Genomic DNA, 19,291 nt, shown 5'->3' with positions numbered 1-19,291 from the left:
ACTCATCTCATAAATTTAGCTAGTTGTGCTGTGTCATCATGTATCAGTAAATGTAGTGTATGCGAAGAGATAGGCGTATTAGCAAATATCTAGATATCAGGTATTACAGCATACAAGGTTTTAAAAATCAATAGGAATGAGGTAACCTTTGCAGAGATTTCATTTACAATTTTTACCTTACAGTGAGATATATATTTGATATAATATCTAACAGAGATATGATTACAAGATATGGTATAACGAACCTTGGTTATAATTATCTCATACATTAATTATAAACTCTGCGTCAGATTTTTTTTTTACCTTAATTCAACTGTGTGACCTAATAAAGCTGTTACTTTTATAGAATTGAGAAGATGAGACTGATATGATGACAATAGTATATTTTTTCTTGATTTATAGAACTGGCAAGAGAACTGAATTTTTCTGTGGATGAAATTAATCAAATTCGTGTAGAAAACCCAAATTCTCTGATTGCTCAGAGTTTCATGTTATTAAAAAAATGGGTTACCAGAGATGGGAAAAATGCTACAAGTAAGTTCAGAGCAGTTATTGTTATTTATAAATTATACACAACTTCATATGTTTCCATATTCTAAAAGGTGTGTCTTGATTATTTGGACATGATTATGAAAACACAAAAAGCTTTTTCTAGATAGCACTCATGAAATAACATTTTCTGCTCTATTTTTACATTTTTATCAGGGCTCAAAAATTATAAATAGGTATTTACCTGGTAATTGCTGTGTCTGTTTATGTGATTACTTCGTAATTGTTGCATACTGGAAGAGCAATGCTAGATCTTCAGTTCTTGGCCTTCATAGTGGGACAACAGTGTCCTCAGTATCATCTTCCAACCTGTACATTCCTTCTTTATTTCAGCCTCTTAGCTGTCCTGGTGAGCTACAACATGTTATGAGCCTGAGCCATCTTCTGAACACCTATTATTCTCCAGGCATAGGAGAAGGAATGGGGATAATTTTTCTTTAAGTTTTCGACTATCTTTTTTCACTAGTTTTGTCAGGAAAACTGCTGATGAATGTGTCCTGTTTATAAGTACTCAGCATGTACCCTCAGGTGCTCCACGTGTGTCAGTGGGACAGAATCCCCAAAAGAGGTGGAAGAGAAGATTCTGAACCCTCTTGTTGCCATTCTTGCAGCCATTATTATACTGAGCCTTTCCCCTCCCCCACAATGTTTGAATTTGACCAGGAAGCCTGGAGAGGTGTGATTCTGCCAGTCGCCCTCTAGCACAGAGTTGGGGGACCTAAGGCCTGGGGGTGGGATGCAGTCCCCAGCTTGCTTGGTTCCAGCCCCCCAAGGCTCAGGGCTCCCTCACAGCATTGGGGAGCCTCCGCTGGTTCTCCAGTCCCCCCTCCCCATCTGAGCGTGGAGCACTCCTATGAGCGTGGAGCACACAAAATCTGCTAGCTTTGAGCCCCCCTATGCTGTTGTGTGCAAGGGGGATGTGGGAAGTGTCTTTCTGCTTCAGAGTCTAAAAGGTGTGTCTTGATTATTTGGACATGATTATGAAAACACAAAAAGCTTTTTCTAAATAGCACTCATGAAATAATATTTTCTGCTATATTTCTGCCCTATGTCCGTAAGGGTTTTTCTTATTTTGCTTTTCACTTATGTGTGGCCCCCTGACTGATTTTTCTGTGGGTCAGCGACCCCTGATCCAAAAAAGGTTCCTCACCCCTGCTCTAGCATAACCTTTAGCCCTCTGCAAAGGATGCAGATGCACCAGAGGGACTTTTCCACCAGCCCAATCCTTGTTTCAGCTGAGCTGGACTAAGGATGTTAAGGACTAGTCAACTATCTGATAAGCAAATTCTTATTGTATAGTCAAGTCGACTAGTCGCTCCCCACCCCTCATTGCTGCCTCTATTATATAGAGGCAGCAAAGGGGGAGGGGAGAGAGGGTACTTCAAAGTGGCAGTGCTTCACAGAGGCTACATCTAGACTGGCCACAAATTCCGGAAAAGGGATGCAAATCAGGTAAGTCAGAATAGGGAAATCCGTGGGGGATTTAAATATCCCCCGCGGATTTAAATAAACATGGCCGCCGCTTTTTTTCCGGCTTGGGGAAAAGCCGGAAAAAAAGCGTCTAGACTGGCGCGATCCTCCGGAATAAAGCCCTTTTCCGGAGGATCTCTTATTCCTACTTTCAATTTTTTAAATAAAATTTTTCAGAGCCAAACAAAAGTATTGAGGAGCAGTATATGTCTCAGCACCTTTTAATTAATCCAATATGATTGAAAGTGTAGCAAACAGTTACATTGCTCAAATTTGACTGAATTTTTTTTCTGAAATTTTTCTAACCTGTAACTCATTATATTTTCCAGCTGATGCCTTAACCTCTGTATTGACAAAAATTAACCGAATAGATATTGTGACCCTGTTGGAAGGACCAATATTTGATTATGGAAATATATCAGGCACCAGAAGTTTTGCAGATGAAAATAACGTTTTTCATGATCCCATTGATGGTAATTGAATTTTGTGTTCAAATTTATTTTAATAATATGCCCAGTAATACAGAAAAATATCTTATAAATAGATCTTTTCTCAAAAGACAGTAAATTGTGAAGGAATAATTCATTTCTTTTCATTTTAAAGGTTTTTGCTTTTTAAAACCACAATTATGTTAATTAGAGTTGATTTATGGTTTTTTAATAATGTCAAACATATATTATACAATGCAAAACTCTAATACACATTTGTATAATATTTCAACTTTCAGTTTGTCAGCTTATGTCTCCAAAAATAAGGGCCTGATCCAGAAACATGCACACAAAAATTAATTATCAGACACATTAGTTTCTCATGCATTAAAAAGTGCTTGTAATGTAGATGATAGTGTACTGTCCCCTACACTACCAGAAAAATAGGTGTCCTTCCGTCTCATCTCCATACACTAGTCATTAGGAAATCTTGTTCTAAAAAGAAATAATATCATTTAGTAATCACTAAAAGAATTTGCAACTTACTAATATGCAGCTTTGGGGAAACGAATTTATTCATAATTCATACTTGAGACATTTAAGAAATTAAATAATAATTTCCCAACCATATAATGGCTACATAAATCTGAGTACTTAATATTTCCAAGAGAAAAATAACAATTTTATGTAAGTAAAACTTATAATAGTTTTCACCTACAGCCATGTAAGATAATAGAGTAATTTGAGCTAGATATTGTAAATCGAGAATTGCAGGACAAATGATGTTCTGATAATACAGCAGAATGGCAATTAGCAAATGTATACTTTGCATTGGTCCTGTGAAGCCACTAATTACTGCTATTTCTTTTTCTAAAATATCTTTAAGATACACTAGTGGCATTGGTTACCTCTTCTCTGATTTAAAACCCCATCTGTCTTTAATTCAATTCTTATGTACAAAGCATCCTCTTTTGTATATATTTTCTTCAAATATGTATTGATGTCTTGAACTTCCTGCATTATATTGGGATTATCTGATTATTAAACTGTAAGTTTAATGTGCTCTATTATTAAGCAGCAGCACTGGTCATTGAATCATTGCATTACAGAAATACTTTTCTGTTGACATTTTAAGAAAGTTCCACTGAGATGTTTGCACCTTTTAATCGTAGAAGCAGTGTTTTTATGAAGAAAATATGCTTCTCAACAGTCGCTTCCCCACCGTTGTTTTCTGTCTCTCCTCTTCTCTTCTCCTCTCCTTCCTCGAATTTCCTTTCCTCATCAAGACCAGACTGCTCTTTACCTTTCTCTCAGCTGATTCAGAAAAAATCCTGTTGATGTGTCTTCCTAAATGTCAAATTAACCCCCAAGCATCTTCCTTTTCTAGGATATTCAGTCTAATATTTATTTACTCTAGTGTAAGTTTTACATCTCATTGTCATTCATTTGTATGTATTCAGCCTAATCCTTGAGAATGATTTTCACATGTTTTCATTACTTACCTGTTCTTTTCTCTCTTTATTTGATCAGTGTTTCTGATTGTACCTATGTCACCAAGATCTCCTCAGTCTCCAAGATCACCAAGATCTCCTTACTCACTACAATCCTCTCATCTATATAACTTTACTGTACCAGAAATATTTATATAGATTCTTCCCTTTAGCCTTTGTGTTCTGTAATCCTTCTGCTGGTCCCTTCTTTTTAGATTTTATTCTGCTGCATTTTAAATTTTACTATATTTTCCAAGCTACACTGATATTCATTCCTATTCTTTGTTCCTTAACAATTCCATTCTTGTGGCACGATGATTAAATTGGCATATACTAGTGCACTCTATTATAAGTACTATGTCATTTTTAAAAGTAGGATATTAAAAATGTGTAGACATAGATATTTGCAACCAATATTCCCCCCATGCATGCACACACACACACACATGATCAGTTTCTTTCTTTAGAATATACGCATCAAATTTGCATGAACCAAAACAGAGTGTACGTGTGTGTTACATAATTTGGCAACAAACTACCATGTTAGATATAAAAGAATAACCAACTCTGTCCATGTTTATTCTCTTTGCTTGCTCAGGAGTCAGTATGTTGTGCCTATACAATGTTAAAGTGGCTGCAAAATATTTCATCCAAATTTGTGCAGGCTGTTGATTTCTGAAGTCAAAAGCAGTAGCAGCTGCCATTTTGGCAGCTAGCCATTTTAGCTACTCTAATTTATGTTGCATACATTTAGGATAAACCAGTAAATTTAACAAATTTACATTCATACTTAAATGGCTACATCTCATTTTCATATTTTCTACAATTCATCAATCATTTTACATGTTTGCTTATGTATTTCATTCCAGTCAGTCCCAATGTACTGTCTTCCTTAGGTTATCCCACCGTCCAAGTGGAACTGGAAACTCCCACTGGGTTGTGCTTCGTGCCACCCACCCCTTTCCATCAAGATGATTTCTTTAGTGAGCTCTCTAGTATAGAGTCACCCCTTAGAACTCCTAGTAGACTGAGTGATGTGTTAGTGACTTCCCAGGGAAATATAGATGGGACAGCAGCAGGACCTCCCGTGGTGCTTGAAGAAGACACTTCGCTGGAAGACAGCAAACCTGATACCTCAGTACCTAAAGAAAGAACACCAAAAGATATGTCTGTAGGCCAGAGCCATTTGGAGGAAGTGGATCTGAACGATTATCCTCGGTATCTTGGTAGTTATGCTGGGATAAAAAAAGATGCTAAGTATTCAAAACAAGTACAGAGTGAAGAGACTAGTCAAACAGGAGTCAGAAGTGAACAGCATAAGAGAGAAAAGTCTGGTACTGATGAGGAGATGACAGAAGAAAAGCTTAAATCTCTGTTTGAGGACATTCACCTTGAAGAAGGAGTTGAGTCTGAGGAGATGACGGAAGAAAAAGTGTGGTCTATTCTAAAAGATGTTCAGCAAGCAGAACAGGAAATGTCTTCAATTACAGGTTGGCAGAGTGAGGCATCAAGTGTTCATGTTGAACCACCAACACCTGGGCGCAGAATAAGTGGTGAACTACTAGATCGACTAGATGATAGGTAAGGATCTGGAACGTGTATGTTTGTCTTCAAACAAATAACTTTCATGTTATTTTCATCTCCAAATGTTAGATTTATTTTAAAAAGCCCTCTGAAATTATTTAACAAGCTCAAAGCTTGCTTACATTTATTTACATTTCTTACCCAAGTCTGGAACACTATCGGCAAGGTCCAAGAAAGTACACTTGTTAACAAAAATATCCACTATCATTTGGGTCAGATAACACATCTTCTATTACATGTAGATTATATTTTCTATAAAGGCCTGATCCAAAGCCTATTGAAGCCAAGGGAAACGCTCAGAAAGTCAGTTATGTGAACTGATCACACGATTAAGGGCTTATCTAGACTATGCAGAAGATTTGAAAGATTCCAATCTCACTTGAAAGTGAAAGTAATCAAGACGCAGGTTTTTTCGGCAACCCCCACCCTTTTTCAGAAACCTCATTTTTTTCAGGAAAAGCAGCTTTTCGAAATAGGGAGGGTTGCCAAAATGCATCTTGATTACTTTCATGTTCGAAGCGCTACTTTTGAAAGTGAGATTGGAAGAAGACACGCAAATTCCTACAGAATTTGCATATCCCCTTTCGAATCTTCCACTTAGTCTAGATGAGCCCTAATACATATCTTACAACTATGCTTCTTTCCCACAGACAGCTTTAAAATTAGGGTAACTTAAAAAATCATTTCTGAACTCTCAGCTAAATATCAAAAGCCAACACTGAAATAATTTGTAAAATATAATAGTAGTTTTAAATGATAGCAAACAATGGGCTTAAGCATCCTCACAGCAATCCAGAACTTCATTAATTGTTTCAATGACAGAAAGTGAAAATTAAAAGTTAAAAATTAAAATAGTCACTGTACTGTGTGTCTTATTTTAAGATACTATGTCTGTATTATTACAATGCTGAAAAAAAAATTAACAGAGGGTGTGTCTGTAGTGGAGCTGGAGGTGTCATTTCCAGTTTCCAAGCAAGCATGCTAAAAGTACCAGTTTAGCATGGTAGCATAGGTAGCAGGAGAGATTAGCCACCCTAATATGTAACTATGGTTTCAAACAGGCACAGACTTGGTTGGTTAGCCCATTCCACTGGAATGAATGCTCTGCTATTTTAGCAGACTGCCTTGATCATAGCTAACATGTGTAGTGGAAGCCACAGCCTCACGGGGCCCCTGGACACAGTGAGGGGTTCTGTTCTGCACCCCCTGAATGAGAGGGGACTCAGTGGAAGAGGCAGGAGACGGGCAGTCTGCCCTCAGTGCTGCCCGGATTGTGGCCCACTTTCTTCCCCCCTTCCCCGCAGCCCTCAGCGCTGCCCAGAGAGTGCTGCACCTCTGTCTGGTGGCAACTTAAAGGGCCAGGGACACCAGCTGCTGCTGTGAGTCCCAGGCCTTTTTGTATCACCCAAGGCAGTTGCTCCATTAATGGGCCTGAACATGCATATGTTTGCCCACGCTAGAAATTATACTTTCGTCTCCAGTGCAGACATTCTCTTAATTGTGGATAGCTTATTGTTTGTTTATTAATGTCTCCTACCTGGTACTTCCTTCCACATCTGCAAATGATTTTGTGTCTGTGCTCTGCTCTCATGGATTCCCTTCCACAACTCAGTTAAGTCACAAGTCAGTTGGCCTGCTTTTCTAGTGAGGAATGTAAGACAAACAGTGTTCGTATCCCTGGGTAGCTGTGCAAGGGAAAGGGGCCTCCACATGGATGTCATCTGCCTGCTTCAGATCTCCAAAGATTTACAGATTTTGAGGGGGTGGGGTGCAAAGCCATTGCCATTTATGCAGAAACACCATAGAAGGAAACACTATATTCATGACCAGGGCTTGCCAAGAAGCAGCAAGCCCCGCTCGCCAGCCACGCGGTTCTGCGCTCTGTGCATGTGCAGATCGTTCTGCGTATGCGCAGATCACTCTGCGCCGGCTCTTCCAGGGTGTAATATACTCGCCACGGGCAAGTAGATTACATTGTTTGTCGAGCCCTGTTCATGACATTTCCTCTACCATACAGAAAGATTCAAGACTAATAATAGTCCAGCCTGCGATACAGCTTGAGTCTCTCTAGTCCCCTTAGGATCTGACCGGCGCTGAACCACAGGAGGTCAATATTATCTAGCAGCATTAGCAATACTTCCACTGCTTCCTGGGCTCTTAGAAGACATTTAGAGCTAAATAACAGCACAGAACATTGAGAGCCAGGACTCGTGGCTGTCAACAAACTTTATGGGACTATGAGAAACTTGGCCACATCCATGATAAGTGGACATCCAGTGAACTAAAATCATGCTGGAACATGGATGGTGCCGGACTAGAGAGGTTCAGTGTGTAATATACTTCAGAGTACAATCCCAGAAAAATGTATTCATCCTACCATGTGCTACTTTGCTAATTTGTTCATCCTACTCTAGTACTCTGTAGTTCACTTTCTGAACAAAAGGTGTAAAGCTCCCAGGCTGCCATGCAACAAGTGCACTTTTTGGAGTTTCCCTTCAACCTGTCTTCACTGCGTGTTTGTCATTTTCTTTGTTGCATTGTCATAATTTGTAGAAACTTGGCTATCCTGCATCCCTTTCTAAACAATTCTTCACAGTGAACAAGAAATCTTAAACAGTAAGCTCTTTGTGACAGGAACGGCACTTAGCACAGTGTGGATACTGCTGCTACTACTACTCCTATAATAACAACAACAGTACAATAAATTAATTAATGTAGATTTGACCTATAAGTGTCTCTGAAATAATGGATTGATAATGTGTCTGTTTCAGAGCTAGCTGTTTCCAGTGTAGTTGATTATATTTCTGTTTCATATTTTAAAGTAGATTAATTTTTATTTTAAATCAATTAAATTAATGCAGAAGAAGAATATGAACTATGGGGAAACTATAAATAAATACTTTATAAAAGCAGAATCCTTTCCCACACCACTCCATGTATCTCTTTTCCTCTTGCTCGTATATCTTTGTTTTATCATGTTAATCTTTTCCATACCCCAAATTCTTCAGGATTGTAATTAGTCTTATAAATAAGATACTTATATAAAATAACTTTTGTGTCATCAGCTTACCACATCAGCTTAAAAGTGGGGCACAAGAAATTCTCTGCTTTCCAAGGGTCAGTTGCATTGTCCAACCAAGGACATTCGGGCTACGTCTACACTGCAATGCTATTTCGAGATACAGAAGTATCCCAAAATAGCTATCCCACATGTTAACAGCAAACCTGTTATTTTGGGCTCACTATTCTGATGTCCCTGTAAACCTCATTCCACAAGGAGTAAGGGACGTTTCTTTATAGCAGCGACAAAAGATGAAATAAGCTATTTTGAAATAGCATCGAAATAATATACACAATTTGCATAGTTCAAATTGCGTATCTTATTCTGAAATACATTGCAACATAGACGTAGCCTCATAGTCTTATTTCTTGAAAGACTTTGTAGTCCCATGCATGATATTTCATATGCGGTGGTGGGTTGGAAGGAGTTTCTGCAGCTCTTGCCCAGTGTATTAGCCAAGCTCCTCAAACTGATATTTAGGCTAGATTCAGTGTTCTTGATTTGCACTTTTTATTAATTATATCAATTTAAGGATAAAAAAATATCCACAGCTGGTATAAAACAACAGAGCTCCATTGCCTTCAGGGGAGCAACACCAATTTATGCTACATGAGGATTGGCTTAAATTGTATTGAGATGTTTATTAAGGGCTAGATTATCTCTCATTAAAGTCATTGGGAGTTCTGCATTTGACTTCAGGGGGTGTAAAATTTAAGTGATGAATTTAAATTCATACTCCAATGCGAATGTTCTAATATTGATGTGATTTGGCCAGAAATAAATTGGATTCATTCAGAAATATATCTAATTCAGGTGATATTGTATCTGATTAAATAAATTATGGGCAGAGTATTTAAAAATGTCTTGTTAGCAGGATATTTATTCCATTTCATTAGCAACTTGATAGAGTTTATTTACCATCTTTGTGGTTTTCTCAGAAAAGAGCTAATTATTTGAGCATCAGTGATATCTTGGGATATAGGGCCATATACAGGCAGAAATTTCAGGGTAGTGAGTAGCAATCACTAGCAAAGAGTAGCAGAAGTGTCAGGTGCATATATATCTCATATGTTTATAAGACCATGTTGGTGGTCCTTATTCCTCTTTTTTCCCCCTCTATAACTGGAAAGGACTTGGAATAAAAACGTGACCTGATTTTCAGTGTTCAGTATGAACTATAAATTCTCAATGTCTTTATAAGGGAGAGCAGTGAAGCAGAAATGGGTGCATCCAGTATAGCAATATTAAATAGCTTGATGTTCATGTATTGAATTTAAATCTTAACTTCTCTGTTTTTCAAAAGTACAAACTGAGAATATAGGCATCTTGACAGCAAGCTAATTGCTTAGGATTTCTGAAAGTGATTTGAACATTGTGTGATTGTGTATTTATCTTTTGTAGTCCTGACCAATGTAAGGATTCTGTTACCTCATATTTGAAAGGAGAAACTGGGAAAGTTGAAGCCAATGGAAGTCGCACAGAAACTACAACAGAAGTAAAGACTAAATCTTATGTTCAGGAGTCTGTAAACAAAGTGGGAAAACAGAGTGACAAAGAAACTCTGAAACCAAAAACACGAAGTTCTGTCCATACTGAAGAGCAAACATTATTAACAGCATATCAGAAAGCTTTAGAAGAGACCAGCAAGCCAACAGTAGAAGAACCTAAAACCTCTGTGCCTGTCAGCATGAAAAAGATGAGTTGGAAAACTCCTGAAGAGAGCAAGCCAAGGACAAGCATCCAGGAAGAGGAAGGAGCAGCAACAGCTGAACAAAAGGTGTGATTTTCGGTTATTAATCTTCCAGTTGGATATGCATTAATTGACCGATCTGTAAACTTGTAGTAAAATTTGTTTTGTTAACACATTTTTCTCCCCTTGGTACAATTACTAAATTACAATAAGGGAAATTAATGTTTCAACCATTACGTTTTGACATATCAGTGGCAAGGGTGAAATAGTGTTGAACGGCTCCCTCATTTTCTTCCTGGTCCCCAGCCTGGTCATCTTGGCTACTCTGAGCTGCATCAGCTAGCAACAGTCGTCATAGGCCATATCTCCTTCACACCCCAACATGTCTGTCAAGGCTGGTGCCAGGAACTAGCTTCTGTGGTTGTGTTTCTATAGATGGTTTTCTGTTCTTTGTGCCACCAAAATGAACAGAGCAGGGCAAAGAATCTCTCCTTCTCTGACACTCCCCTCCTCCCCCCCCCAACCCCCGTTTTTTCACTGCATTTATTTTCAGGAAAATATATTATATGTCTGGTGAAATTTAACCTAATATTTGTGCTTTGTTCCCTTGACACTCTCATACACACTTCAAATGCACAAGGCCAAGCTACACAAAAAGGTCTACAGAGAATTGCCAATGTACAAAGCACTTCTTTAGGAGAGGATATGATCTTCCCTCTACCGATATGTATGGTCAACTGCCTTCCCTTCCGTTGTTACATTACCTACATTACATGTCCCTAAATACTTACTGGGCATATGCCACCCGCAGCATCCTTCCAGCCAGTCATCTGCACAAGATGAAATTTTAGTGCAACTCTCGATAGCAAAGATCCTTCCCGCAACCTAATAAAGTTTGTTCAAATAATTGTTTACAGCATGACAGTTCTGTTCTAGGAAACCTGACAGCTGGAAGGTTGCCATTGGATAAAAAATAAGGCCACCAGGGAGCTAATGATCTATAAAATAGGCTCAGAAAATCTCAAAGACGACATGCTGGACTTCACCTCCCTTTGTCTTCTCTATAGAGAATCTTATGTCATTGAGGCAACACATCAAGGAATTATAAATATTAAGTGATCCATTTCAATATAATATAATGGATTGTTTAATAATATAACTTTTTTATTTGTAGTATACGTACTACACTTTTTCATCAAATAATGCAGTAAAATAGTTTAAATTTAGTTAATTTTAAAGTATTCTCTAGTTGTTTCACCCAGTGTCCCTTTATACCTGGTAACATAATCATTCTTAGCTTGCATGTACTTGTACTGTTATATTTCATTCTTTATTTATTAGTTTGTGATACATCTAAAATTGTGAAGTCCGTTATAGATATTAACTAATTCTCTCAAAACCCCTCTAACAACTTGGTCCAAATATAGTTGAATCAAGGAGATGATTCCTACTTACTTAAATGTCTGTTGCATCAGAACTTATACATGTATTGTTGTCCTCATATTAAAAATGGGAATATAGCATAAATGACTTCACCAGGGCCACAAACTGAATCTGTGACATAATAGGCACGAGAATTCGGGAATCTTGGTTCCCAGATTCATGCTTAGTGCATTAGACCATTGCTTCTCCTTAATTTTAAACATTTTAAAACAAATAGTGTAACAACTCTTAATTCTACTTATGTGCCCACGAGGTGGTTACCCAAATGTCAGAAAATAGGCAGCTGGACACTTTTTAATTCTCGGGCTCCTCTTACTTATGAAGATTCTATCCTGGAATATGGGGAAAATAAATGCATGCATGTTTTCAAGACTCTTTTCAGCACTTCTCTTGTAACATAGAATCATAGAATAATAGAAACATAGAACTGGAAGGCACCTCGAGATCATTGAATCCAGTCCCCTGCTCTCAGAGCAGGACTAAGCACTGTCTAGATTATCCCTGACAAGTGTCTTTCTAACCTGCTCTTAAATATCTCCAGTGATGGAGATTCCACAACCTCCCTAGGCAATTTATTCCAGTGTTTAACCACCCTGCCAGGAAGTTTTTCCTGATGCCCAACCTAAACCTCTCTTGCTGCAATTTAAGCCCATTGCTTCTTGTCCTATCCTCAGAGGCCAAGGAGAACACCTTTTTCCTTCTTCCTTGTAACACCCTTTTAGATACTTGGAAACTGCTATAATGTCCCCTCTCTGTCTTCTCTTTTCTAAACTAAACAAGTCATATTCTTTCAGTCTTCCCTCATAGGTCATGTCTTCTACACCTTTAACCATTTTTTGACTCTTCTGTGAAACTTATCCAATTTTTCCACATCTTTCTTGAAACCTGGTTTCCAGAACTGGACACAGTTCTCCAACTGAGGCCTAATCAGCACAGAGTAGAGCAGAAGAATGACTTCTCATCTTTTGGGATACATCTACACTGCATGCTTATTTCTAAGTAAGATATTCCAGAACAGTTATTCCAAAATAATCTATTTCAAAATAGCTGGTCTGCACTGCAGGGAAGCCTCAAAATTAGTCCAAGGTAGGCATCACTAATGTAGATGTCCTATCTTGATTTATAGCCCCAGAAGGCACCGGGAATGGGATAACTTAGAATGGTCCTGGTGAGGGACTGTTTCGAAAAAGCAGCAGTGGAGTGTCTACAGACACCTTATTCCAAAATAGCTATTTTGGAATAGGTGTTATTCCTCGTAGAATGAGGTTTAGAGAATTCAGAATAAGCCGTCTGTTCCATTATTTCAAAATAATTTTGAAATAATGGAATGGCTGTGTAGACACTCACATTGTTATTTCTTAATAATGCTAGTTATCTCAAAATAACGGTGCAGTGTAGTCGGACCTTTGCTCACAACACTGCTGTTAATGCGTCCCAGAATCATGTTTGCTTTTTTTTTGCAACAGTGTCACACTGTTGACTCATGTTTAACTTGTGATCCACTAACACCCCTAAATCTCTTTCTGCAGTACTCCTTCCTAGACAATCATTTACCATTCTGTATGTGTGAGACTGATTGTTCCTTCCTAAGTGGAGTATTTTGCATTTGTCCTTATTAAATTTCATCCTGTTTACCTCAGATCATTTCTCTAGTTTGTCCAGATCATTTTGAATTTTGACCCTGTCCTCCAAAGCAGCTGCAACCCCTTCAAGCTTGTGATTGTCAGCAACCTTAATAATTGTACTCTGTATGCCATCATCTAAATTGTTGATGAAGATATTGAACAGAACCAGTCTCAAAACAGACCCCTGCGGAACCCCACTTGTTATGCCCTTCCAGCATGATTGTGAATCATTAATAACTACTCTCTGAGAATGGTATCCAGCCAGTGATGCACTCACCTTATAGTAGCCCCATCTAAGTTGTATTTGCCTAATTTATTGATAAGAAGATCATGCGAGACCGTATCAAATGCCTTACTAAAGTCTAGGTATTCCATGTCCACTGCTTCTTCCTTATCCACAAGGCTTGATATCCTATCAAAGAAAGCTATCAGATTGATTTGATATGATTTTTTCTTTACAAATCCATGCTGGCTGTTACCAATCACCTTATTATCTTCCAGATGTTTTCAGATAGATTCCTTAATTACTTGCTTCATTATCTTTTCTGGCACAGAAGTTAAACAGGAGTTAAACTGATTGGTCTCCTGGTTTCCTGGGTTGTTCTTATTTCCCTTTTTATAGATGGGCACTAGATTTGCCCTTTTCCAGTCTTCTGGAATCTCTCCCATGACTTTTCTAAGACGATAGCTAAAGGCTCAGATACCTCCTCTATCAGCTCCTTGAGTATTCTAGGATGCATTTCTTCAGGCCCTGGTGACTTGCAGACATCTAACTTTGTCTAAGTAATTTTTAACTTGTTCTTTTATTTTAACTTCTAAACCCACCCCATTTCCACTAGCAATCACTATGTTAGGCAGCCCCTCACCTTTCATCTTGATGAAAACCACAAGAAAGAAGTCATTAAGCACCTCTTCCATTTCCAAACTTCCACTGCAATGGTGGCAAAATTCCATCATCACTAAAAGACACTTTAACCCCTTAATTAATGGCTTTCCTTCCCCAACATCGTGGTTTTGGGGAAATCAATTTTTGCTTCCTATTCTAATCATCATAATTAAGAGTATGTCTGTACAACAAATGTAGATCACATTTTTAAGGTTGACTTTTTAGCATCCGAATTACATGAGGTCAATGGAGTGCATGGCCACCTTCGACTTTTAACAGTGGTGTACTGTGGGTAACCATCCCATAGTTGCTAATGTCTATTTGTATTCTGGATTAAGATCTCAGTGTCTGATGGGATATTGCAACAGGATGTTCTGGGTACATTCGGCAGCCTCCCATAATGCACTTATCTCCTCCCTCTCTCCCTGCTTTAAAGTAGCAACAAACAATCTTTTCACACCCTTTTTCTCCTGGTGATCTGTACAGATGCCATAGCACAGCAAGCCTGAACTCGTTTGCTTTAAACTGCTGTGGCAAGTATCGCAAACACCTGACGCATTATGCTGCAGTTTGTCCAGAGCGTAGCCAGGAGCCACCAATGCAAAGAAGAATGTGAAGAGGGCACATATACAGATGTGTAGGAACCCACTTAATGGAACAATTAGCATACGCTGGCAGCAGTCAGGCCTGTCGACACTGTGGAATGTCCATTTTGGTCCTGTGAGACAAGCACAGACTGGTAGGACTGCACAGCGATGTGGCTATGGAATGATGACCAGTGGCTGCAAAATCTTTGCATACATAAGACCACTTTCATTGAACTTTGTGAATTGTTCTCCCCCACCCAAAAGCACAGCAATACCAGAATGAGACCTGCACAGATAGTTGAGAAGCAAGTGATAATAGCCCTGTGGAAGTTTGCAGCATCAGACTGCTACTGGTCAGTTGGGAATCATTTCGGAGTGGATAAATCTACAGCAGGGGCTGCCATGTTTCAAGTAGCCATGGCAACCAGTACCCTTCTGCAAAGAAGGATAATGACTCTGGGAAATGTGCAGAACATAGTGGAGGACTCTGCCACGATGGGGTTTTCTGACTGAAGTGGGGCAATAGATGGAGCACACATCCCTATTTTGGCACCAGAACACCTTGCCTAAAAGTTCATAAAATGAAAGAAATACACCTCAATGGTGTTGCAGGTGCTGGTGGATCACAAGAGCCATTTCATCAACATGAACCTGGGATGGTCAGGAAACGTGAATAATGCACTTCTTTAGGAACTGCAGTCTCTTCCAAAAGCTGCAAGATGGAGCTTTCTTCCCAGACTGGAAAATTACTATTGGAGATGTTAAAATGCCAGTAGTTATCCTTGGAGACCCAGCCTACCCCTGGCTCACATGGCTTTGCAATTTATTGACTAGGTTAGACCTCAGTGGAAGCAATATTCCCATTGTTGTTGCTGCTTGCTGTGTGCTCCATCATATCTGTGTGAGTAAGAGGGGGCAGTTTCTGGTGTGGTGGAGGGTCAGGGAGATTGCCTAGTGGCTAATTATGAGCAGACAGACACCAGGACAATACCGAGAGCAAATCGAGGGGCATTACAAGTCAGAGAAACTTTGAAAGCTAGTTTCATGAATAACCAGACGGTGATGTGACACCTGTATGTTGCTCTTAACAAGGTGCCCCCTGTTGTATCTCTACTAGCACGAACCCCGCTCTGCTTTAAACTGCTGTGGCAAGCATTGCAAACACCTCACTCATTGTCTTTGTACATAACAAATACCTTTTATGTTGCACAGTGTTTCAATCACTGTAAAAGAGTTAACCTCAGAAGTCTACTTGATTTTTTTCTCCGGTGCAGCTGGAACAATGACTGCTACCCACTTGTGAAAATTGTGCTGTGAAATTATGCATTCTTATTTAGGAAACAGACGGAAAAAAAGGACTTCAAGATGTGAGACCTGATGGGGGTGCAGGGAGAGCGCAAGGGCATGTGGTTTATTACAATTCTGTGTAGCAATCAGAGCTATGGAAATGAAAGCTTTCTGTTCCAGGAGACATGTCTGGGAGATGAGTGAAAGGCTGCCTGTGACTTCCCCATCACCCACCCAACCTGAGAGAAGAGCCCGTGGAACTTGTTGAGGAGGGCAGGTGGTTTATCGTAGGGTGTACGAGGACTCTGTGCTCCAGATACTTTATATCTCTAGCAGGCACCTCATCCGCTCTATTCACTCCCCCTGAGCCTCAGCATCTCATCCTGTGTCTTACACCCATGTTCCCTGCACACACTCCTGTCCTCCTGTGTGGTGCAGATGATGTGTAACATTGTTCACCTCCATGCATCCGGTTGACCTCTGTCAGTGGGGGTGGATTGCATTTGCTCTTTAAACATTTCATCCAGTGTGTGGTTTTCCATCTTCTGATTTGAGATAGCCAAAGTGCCGGAGGATCTGAGGGAGTGGGTAGCAGTCGTTGTTCCAGCAGCACTGGGGAAAACAATCAAGTTTTAGAGAAGAGAAGATCCATGGTAAAACTTTAGAGAAGATCCATGGTAAAACATAGAAGATTAACCCTTTTACAGTGAATGAAGCACTGTCCTGCACAAAAGGCATGTGTTATGTACAAAGCCAAATTGATCATTTTAAGCACCTACCAGGCAGGTAGAAGGCACACAACACCTCAGAGCAGCTGGACTAGGAATGGTGGCAGGCATGGTAAACAATAGGTTGGAGTTCTTGCTCTTTTGCTTCCCCTTGCTCTTGTGCTTGCAAAGTACAGTCCTAATGGGTATATCGGCATCTGCATTTGCAAATGTGCATTTGTGAGGAGCCATGTAAGGGGGGGACTGGGTGGATTTGTAGGGAGTCCGTGTGTGTTTGCCACCCTCCCACATGCCTGCAGACTGTAACTTTCCCTTCCTACAGTACCTTGCAAGGCATGAGGAGTGAAGAAACTGGGATCATGATTTGCTGACGATGAGCAAGTGGTGGAGGCATACTGCCTTGGTGCTATCAGTTACAGAGCTTCCCCTCGTTCAGCTAGGTTGCCAAGTGTGGTGTCAGCCTTCTCCAAATAAGAGAGCATGATAGGGGGTGTATGCTGACTGGATGTGCCCAGAAACTTCAACCTTATTCTGCAATGCTTTGTGCTGCAATGATTCCAGATCACTTACTGATAGGCTGGTTAGAAAGGTGTCCTACTGTGGAGGATGGAACAAGGCAGGCCTCCCCAGAAGAGATTAAATAGTATCTCTAGGAACGCTTTGGAAAGATGTGCAGGAAGGATTCCAGCTCCAGACATGTTAATTAACTTTTCCAGGCAGTCGCTGCTGTGTACCCACCTCTGCACCCCTGAGGGCAGATCAAACCCAATTACATTTACCCAGTGCAGCATGATTACAAATGTGAACTCACCGACATCAGGGTCTGGCAGAAGTAAGTGTGGAGAGGGGATTGGCTCCAAAGTTAGAAGATCATTCTGCCTTTCAGTGAGATCGGATCCTCCACTTGCCTCCTGACCAGTCTTCTCCTCCTCATCATCATCATCTACAATTTCCTCCTTCTTGCCCATGGCTGCCAGAAGAGTCATTTAGGAAGTATCCATGGATAGTTTGGGGGCAGAGATTCAACAGCCACTTTATAGACATGGCATGTTTGAGGCTCTGACCTGGATTGACCATTTGCCTCCTTTACCTTCTGGTATGTCTACCTGATCTCCTTTATTTCACGCAGCACTCCTGAGTACCTCTGCTGTGTCCTTTTCCCAGCATACCCTGTGTGCTTTTCTTCCGCTGCCTATGAGTTCTACCTGCACAGTTTCCTTTCCCCACACACCAATCAGATCCAGGATCTCCTACATGCTCCATACTAGAGCTCATTTGCAGCCTTGGATACTCATGATCAAGGGCTGCTGAAGTGTGCTTCTGTGCTCACCACACTGGCTAAACAGGAAATGAAGTTCAGCATTTCCTGGGGCTTTTCCTTTGTATCTGGGAGACAGCAGAGTTGAAAGTGCTGGCCAGAGCAGTCGTGTTGGGACACTGTGGGAACCTCCTGGAGTCTAAGAAAGTGCAGGTGCAGCGCTGTTAAAGTTGACCACACAAGATCAAATTTAGCACTACTATACTTAGTAGAGGAGTACAGAATTTAACTTTAAATGTCCTTAAAGTCAGCCGAAAGGGCGTGGTGGTGTAGACTCATTCATTGCAAAATTGACATAATGCAGTAACTTCAGTCTAACCTTGTGGTGTAGACCAGCCCTACATTAAATTTATGTATTCTGTAGTGTGGTTGGCACATTACTGACATGTTTGTACTACTTGAAAAGTTCACCTATCTGAATATCTTTTGAATATTCCTGTTTTTCTTTGCTTTTTATATCATTTCTGAGAAATGCTCTTTTGATTGACATGGTGGGCTGCATTGACAAAAAAGGAAGCGCAATTTAATATATTTAGTTAGCAGAATTTGAATAAGTAATGTTGTTCCTTTTCTCTCTCAACTTCATGGAGTTGTAGTGAATAATTTGTAGAGATAATGATCACATTTCCAGAGTCATAAAAAATTTAGCTAATACCTAGCCAAGTTTTAAGACTGATCTTTACCATTGCCATTGTGGCCCATGCACTCATTTTAGTAGCACAGCCATCTCTATGCATACTAAAAAATGTGTCCAGTTTTTGGAAATGCACATTTGAGTGTATGTAGGTTCAAGCAGCAGGCACATGTTCAAATTTTTTGTGGTCACAAGTGGACATGGGGGTCTGAAAACTCATCTTCCTGTTCCAAGAGAATGTCACAATATTCTCTTTCTAAATCAATGATTTTTAATAAATACAGACTATTTGTAATTGGCCCAGGAATTATTTGATACATTTTGTGTGGGAAAACCATTTACTCAGTAATATTCTACAAATGAAAAATAGCTATTTATTATCTCCATGGATCTTGACTGGTATTTACTATTTAATCATTCAGGAGGTAGCTGACTTGCTACATATCAAACTACAGCACAGGAAGGAACAAAAAATACCGCACAATAACTTAATAGGCAAGATTGCAGACTC

The 19,291-nt window shown here is 39.7% G+C and overlaps 1 protein-coding gene across 5 annotated transcripts in view; it reads left to right on the top strand.

Moving 5' to 3' along the window:
• The window catches only part of ANK3 (ankyrin 3), a 350,441-nt gene that overhangs the window by 308,361 nt on the left and 22,789 nt on the right, over nucleotides 1-19,291 (top strand). For 4 of the 5 annotated variants that reach the window (XM_014573512.3, XM_014573510.3, XM_014573508.3 and 1 more), the window contains 4 exons: nucleotides 403-534; nucleotides 2,349-2,492; nucleotides 4,834-5,518; nucleotides 9,984-10,359. In XM_014573512.3, coding sequence (XP_014428998.2) covers nucleotides 403-534; nucleotides 2,349-2,492; nucleotides 4,834-5,518; nucleotides 9,984-10,359 — 1,337 coding nt within the window. The remainder of the gene's footprint in view (nucleotides 1-402; nucleotides 535-2,348; nucleotides 2,493-4,833; nucleotides 5,519-9,983; nucleotides 10,360-19,291) is intronic. The other variant, XM_075934865.1, reaches the window with a different exon arrangement.

This window comes from Pelodiscus sinensis, chromosome 8 (genome assembly GCF_049634645.1).
Source record: "Pelodiscus sinensis isolate JC-2024 chromosome 8, ASM4963464v1, whole genome shotgun sequence".
Taxonomy (NCBI): Eukaryota; Metazoa; Chordata; order Testudines; family Trionychidae; genus Pelodiscus; species Pelodiscus sinensis.
This window is presented reverse-complemented; position numbering and strand designations above follow the sequence as displayed.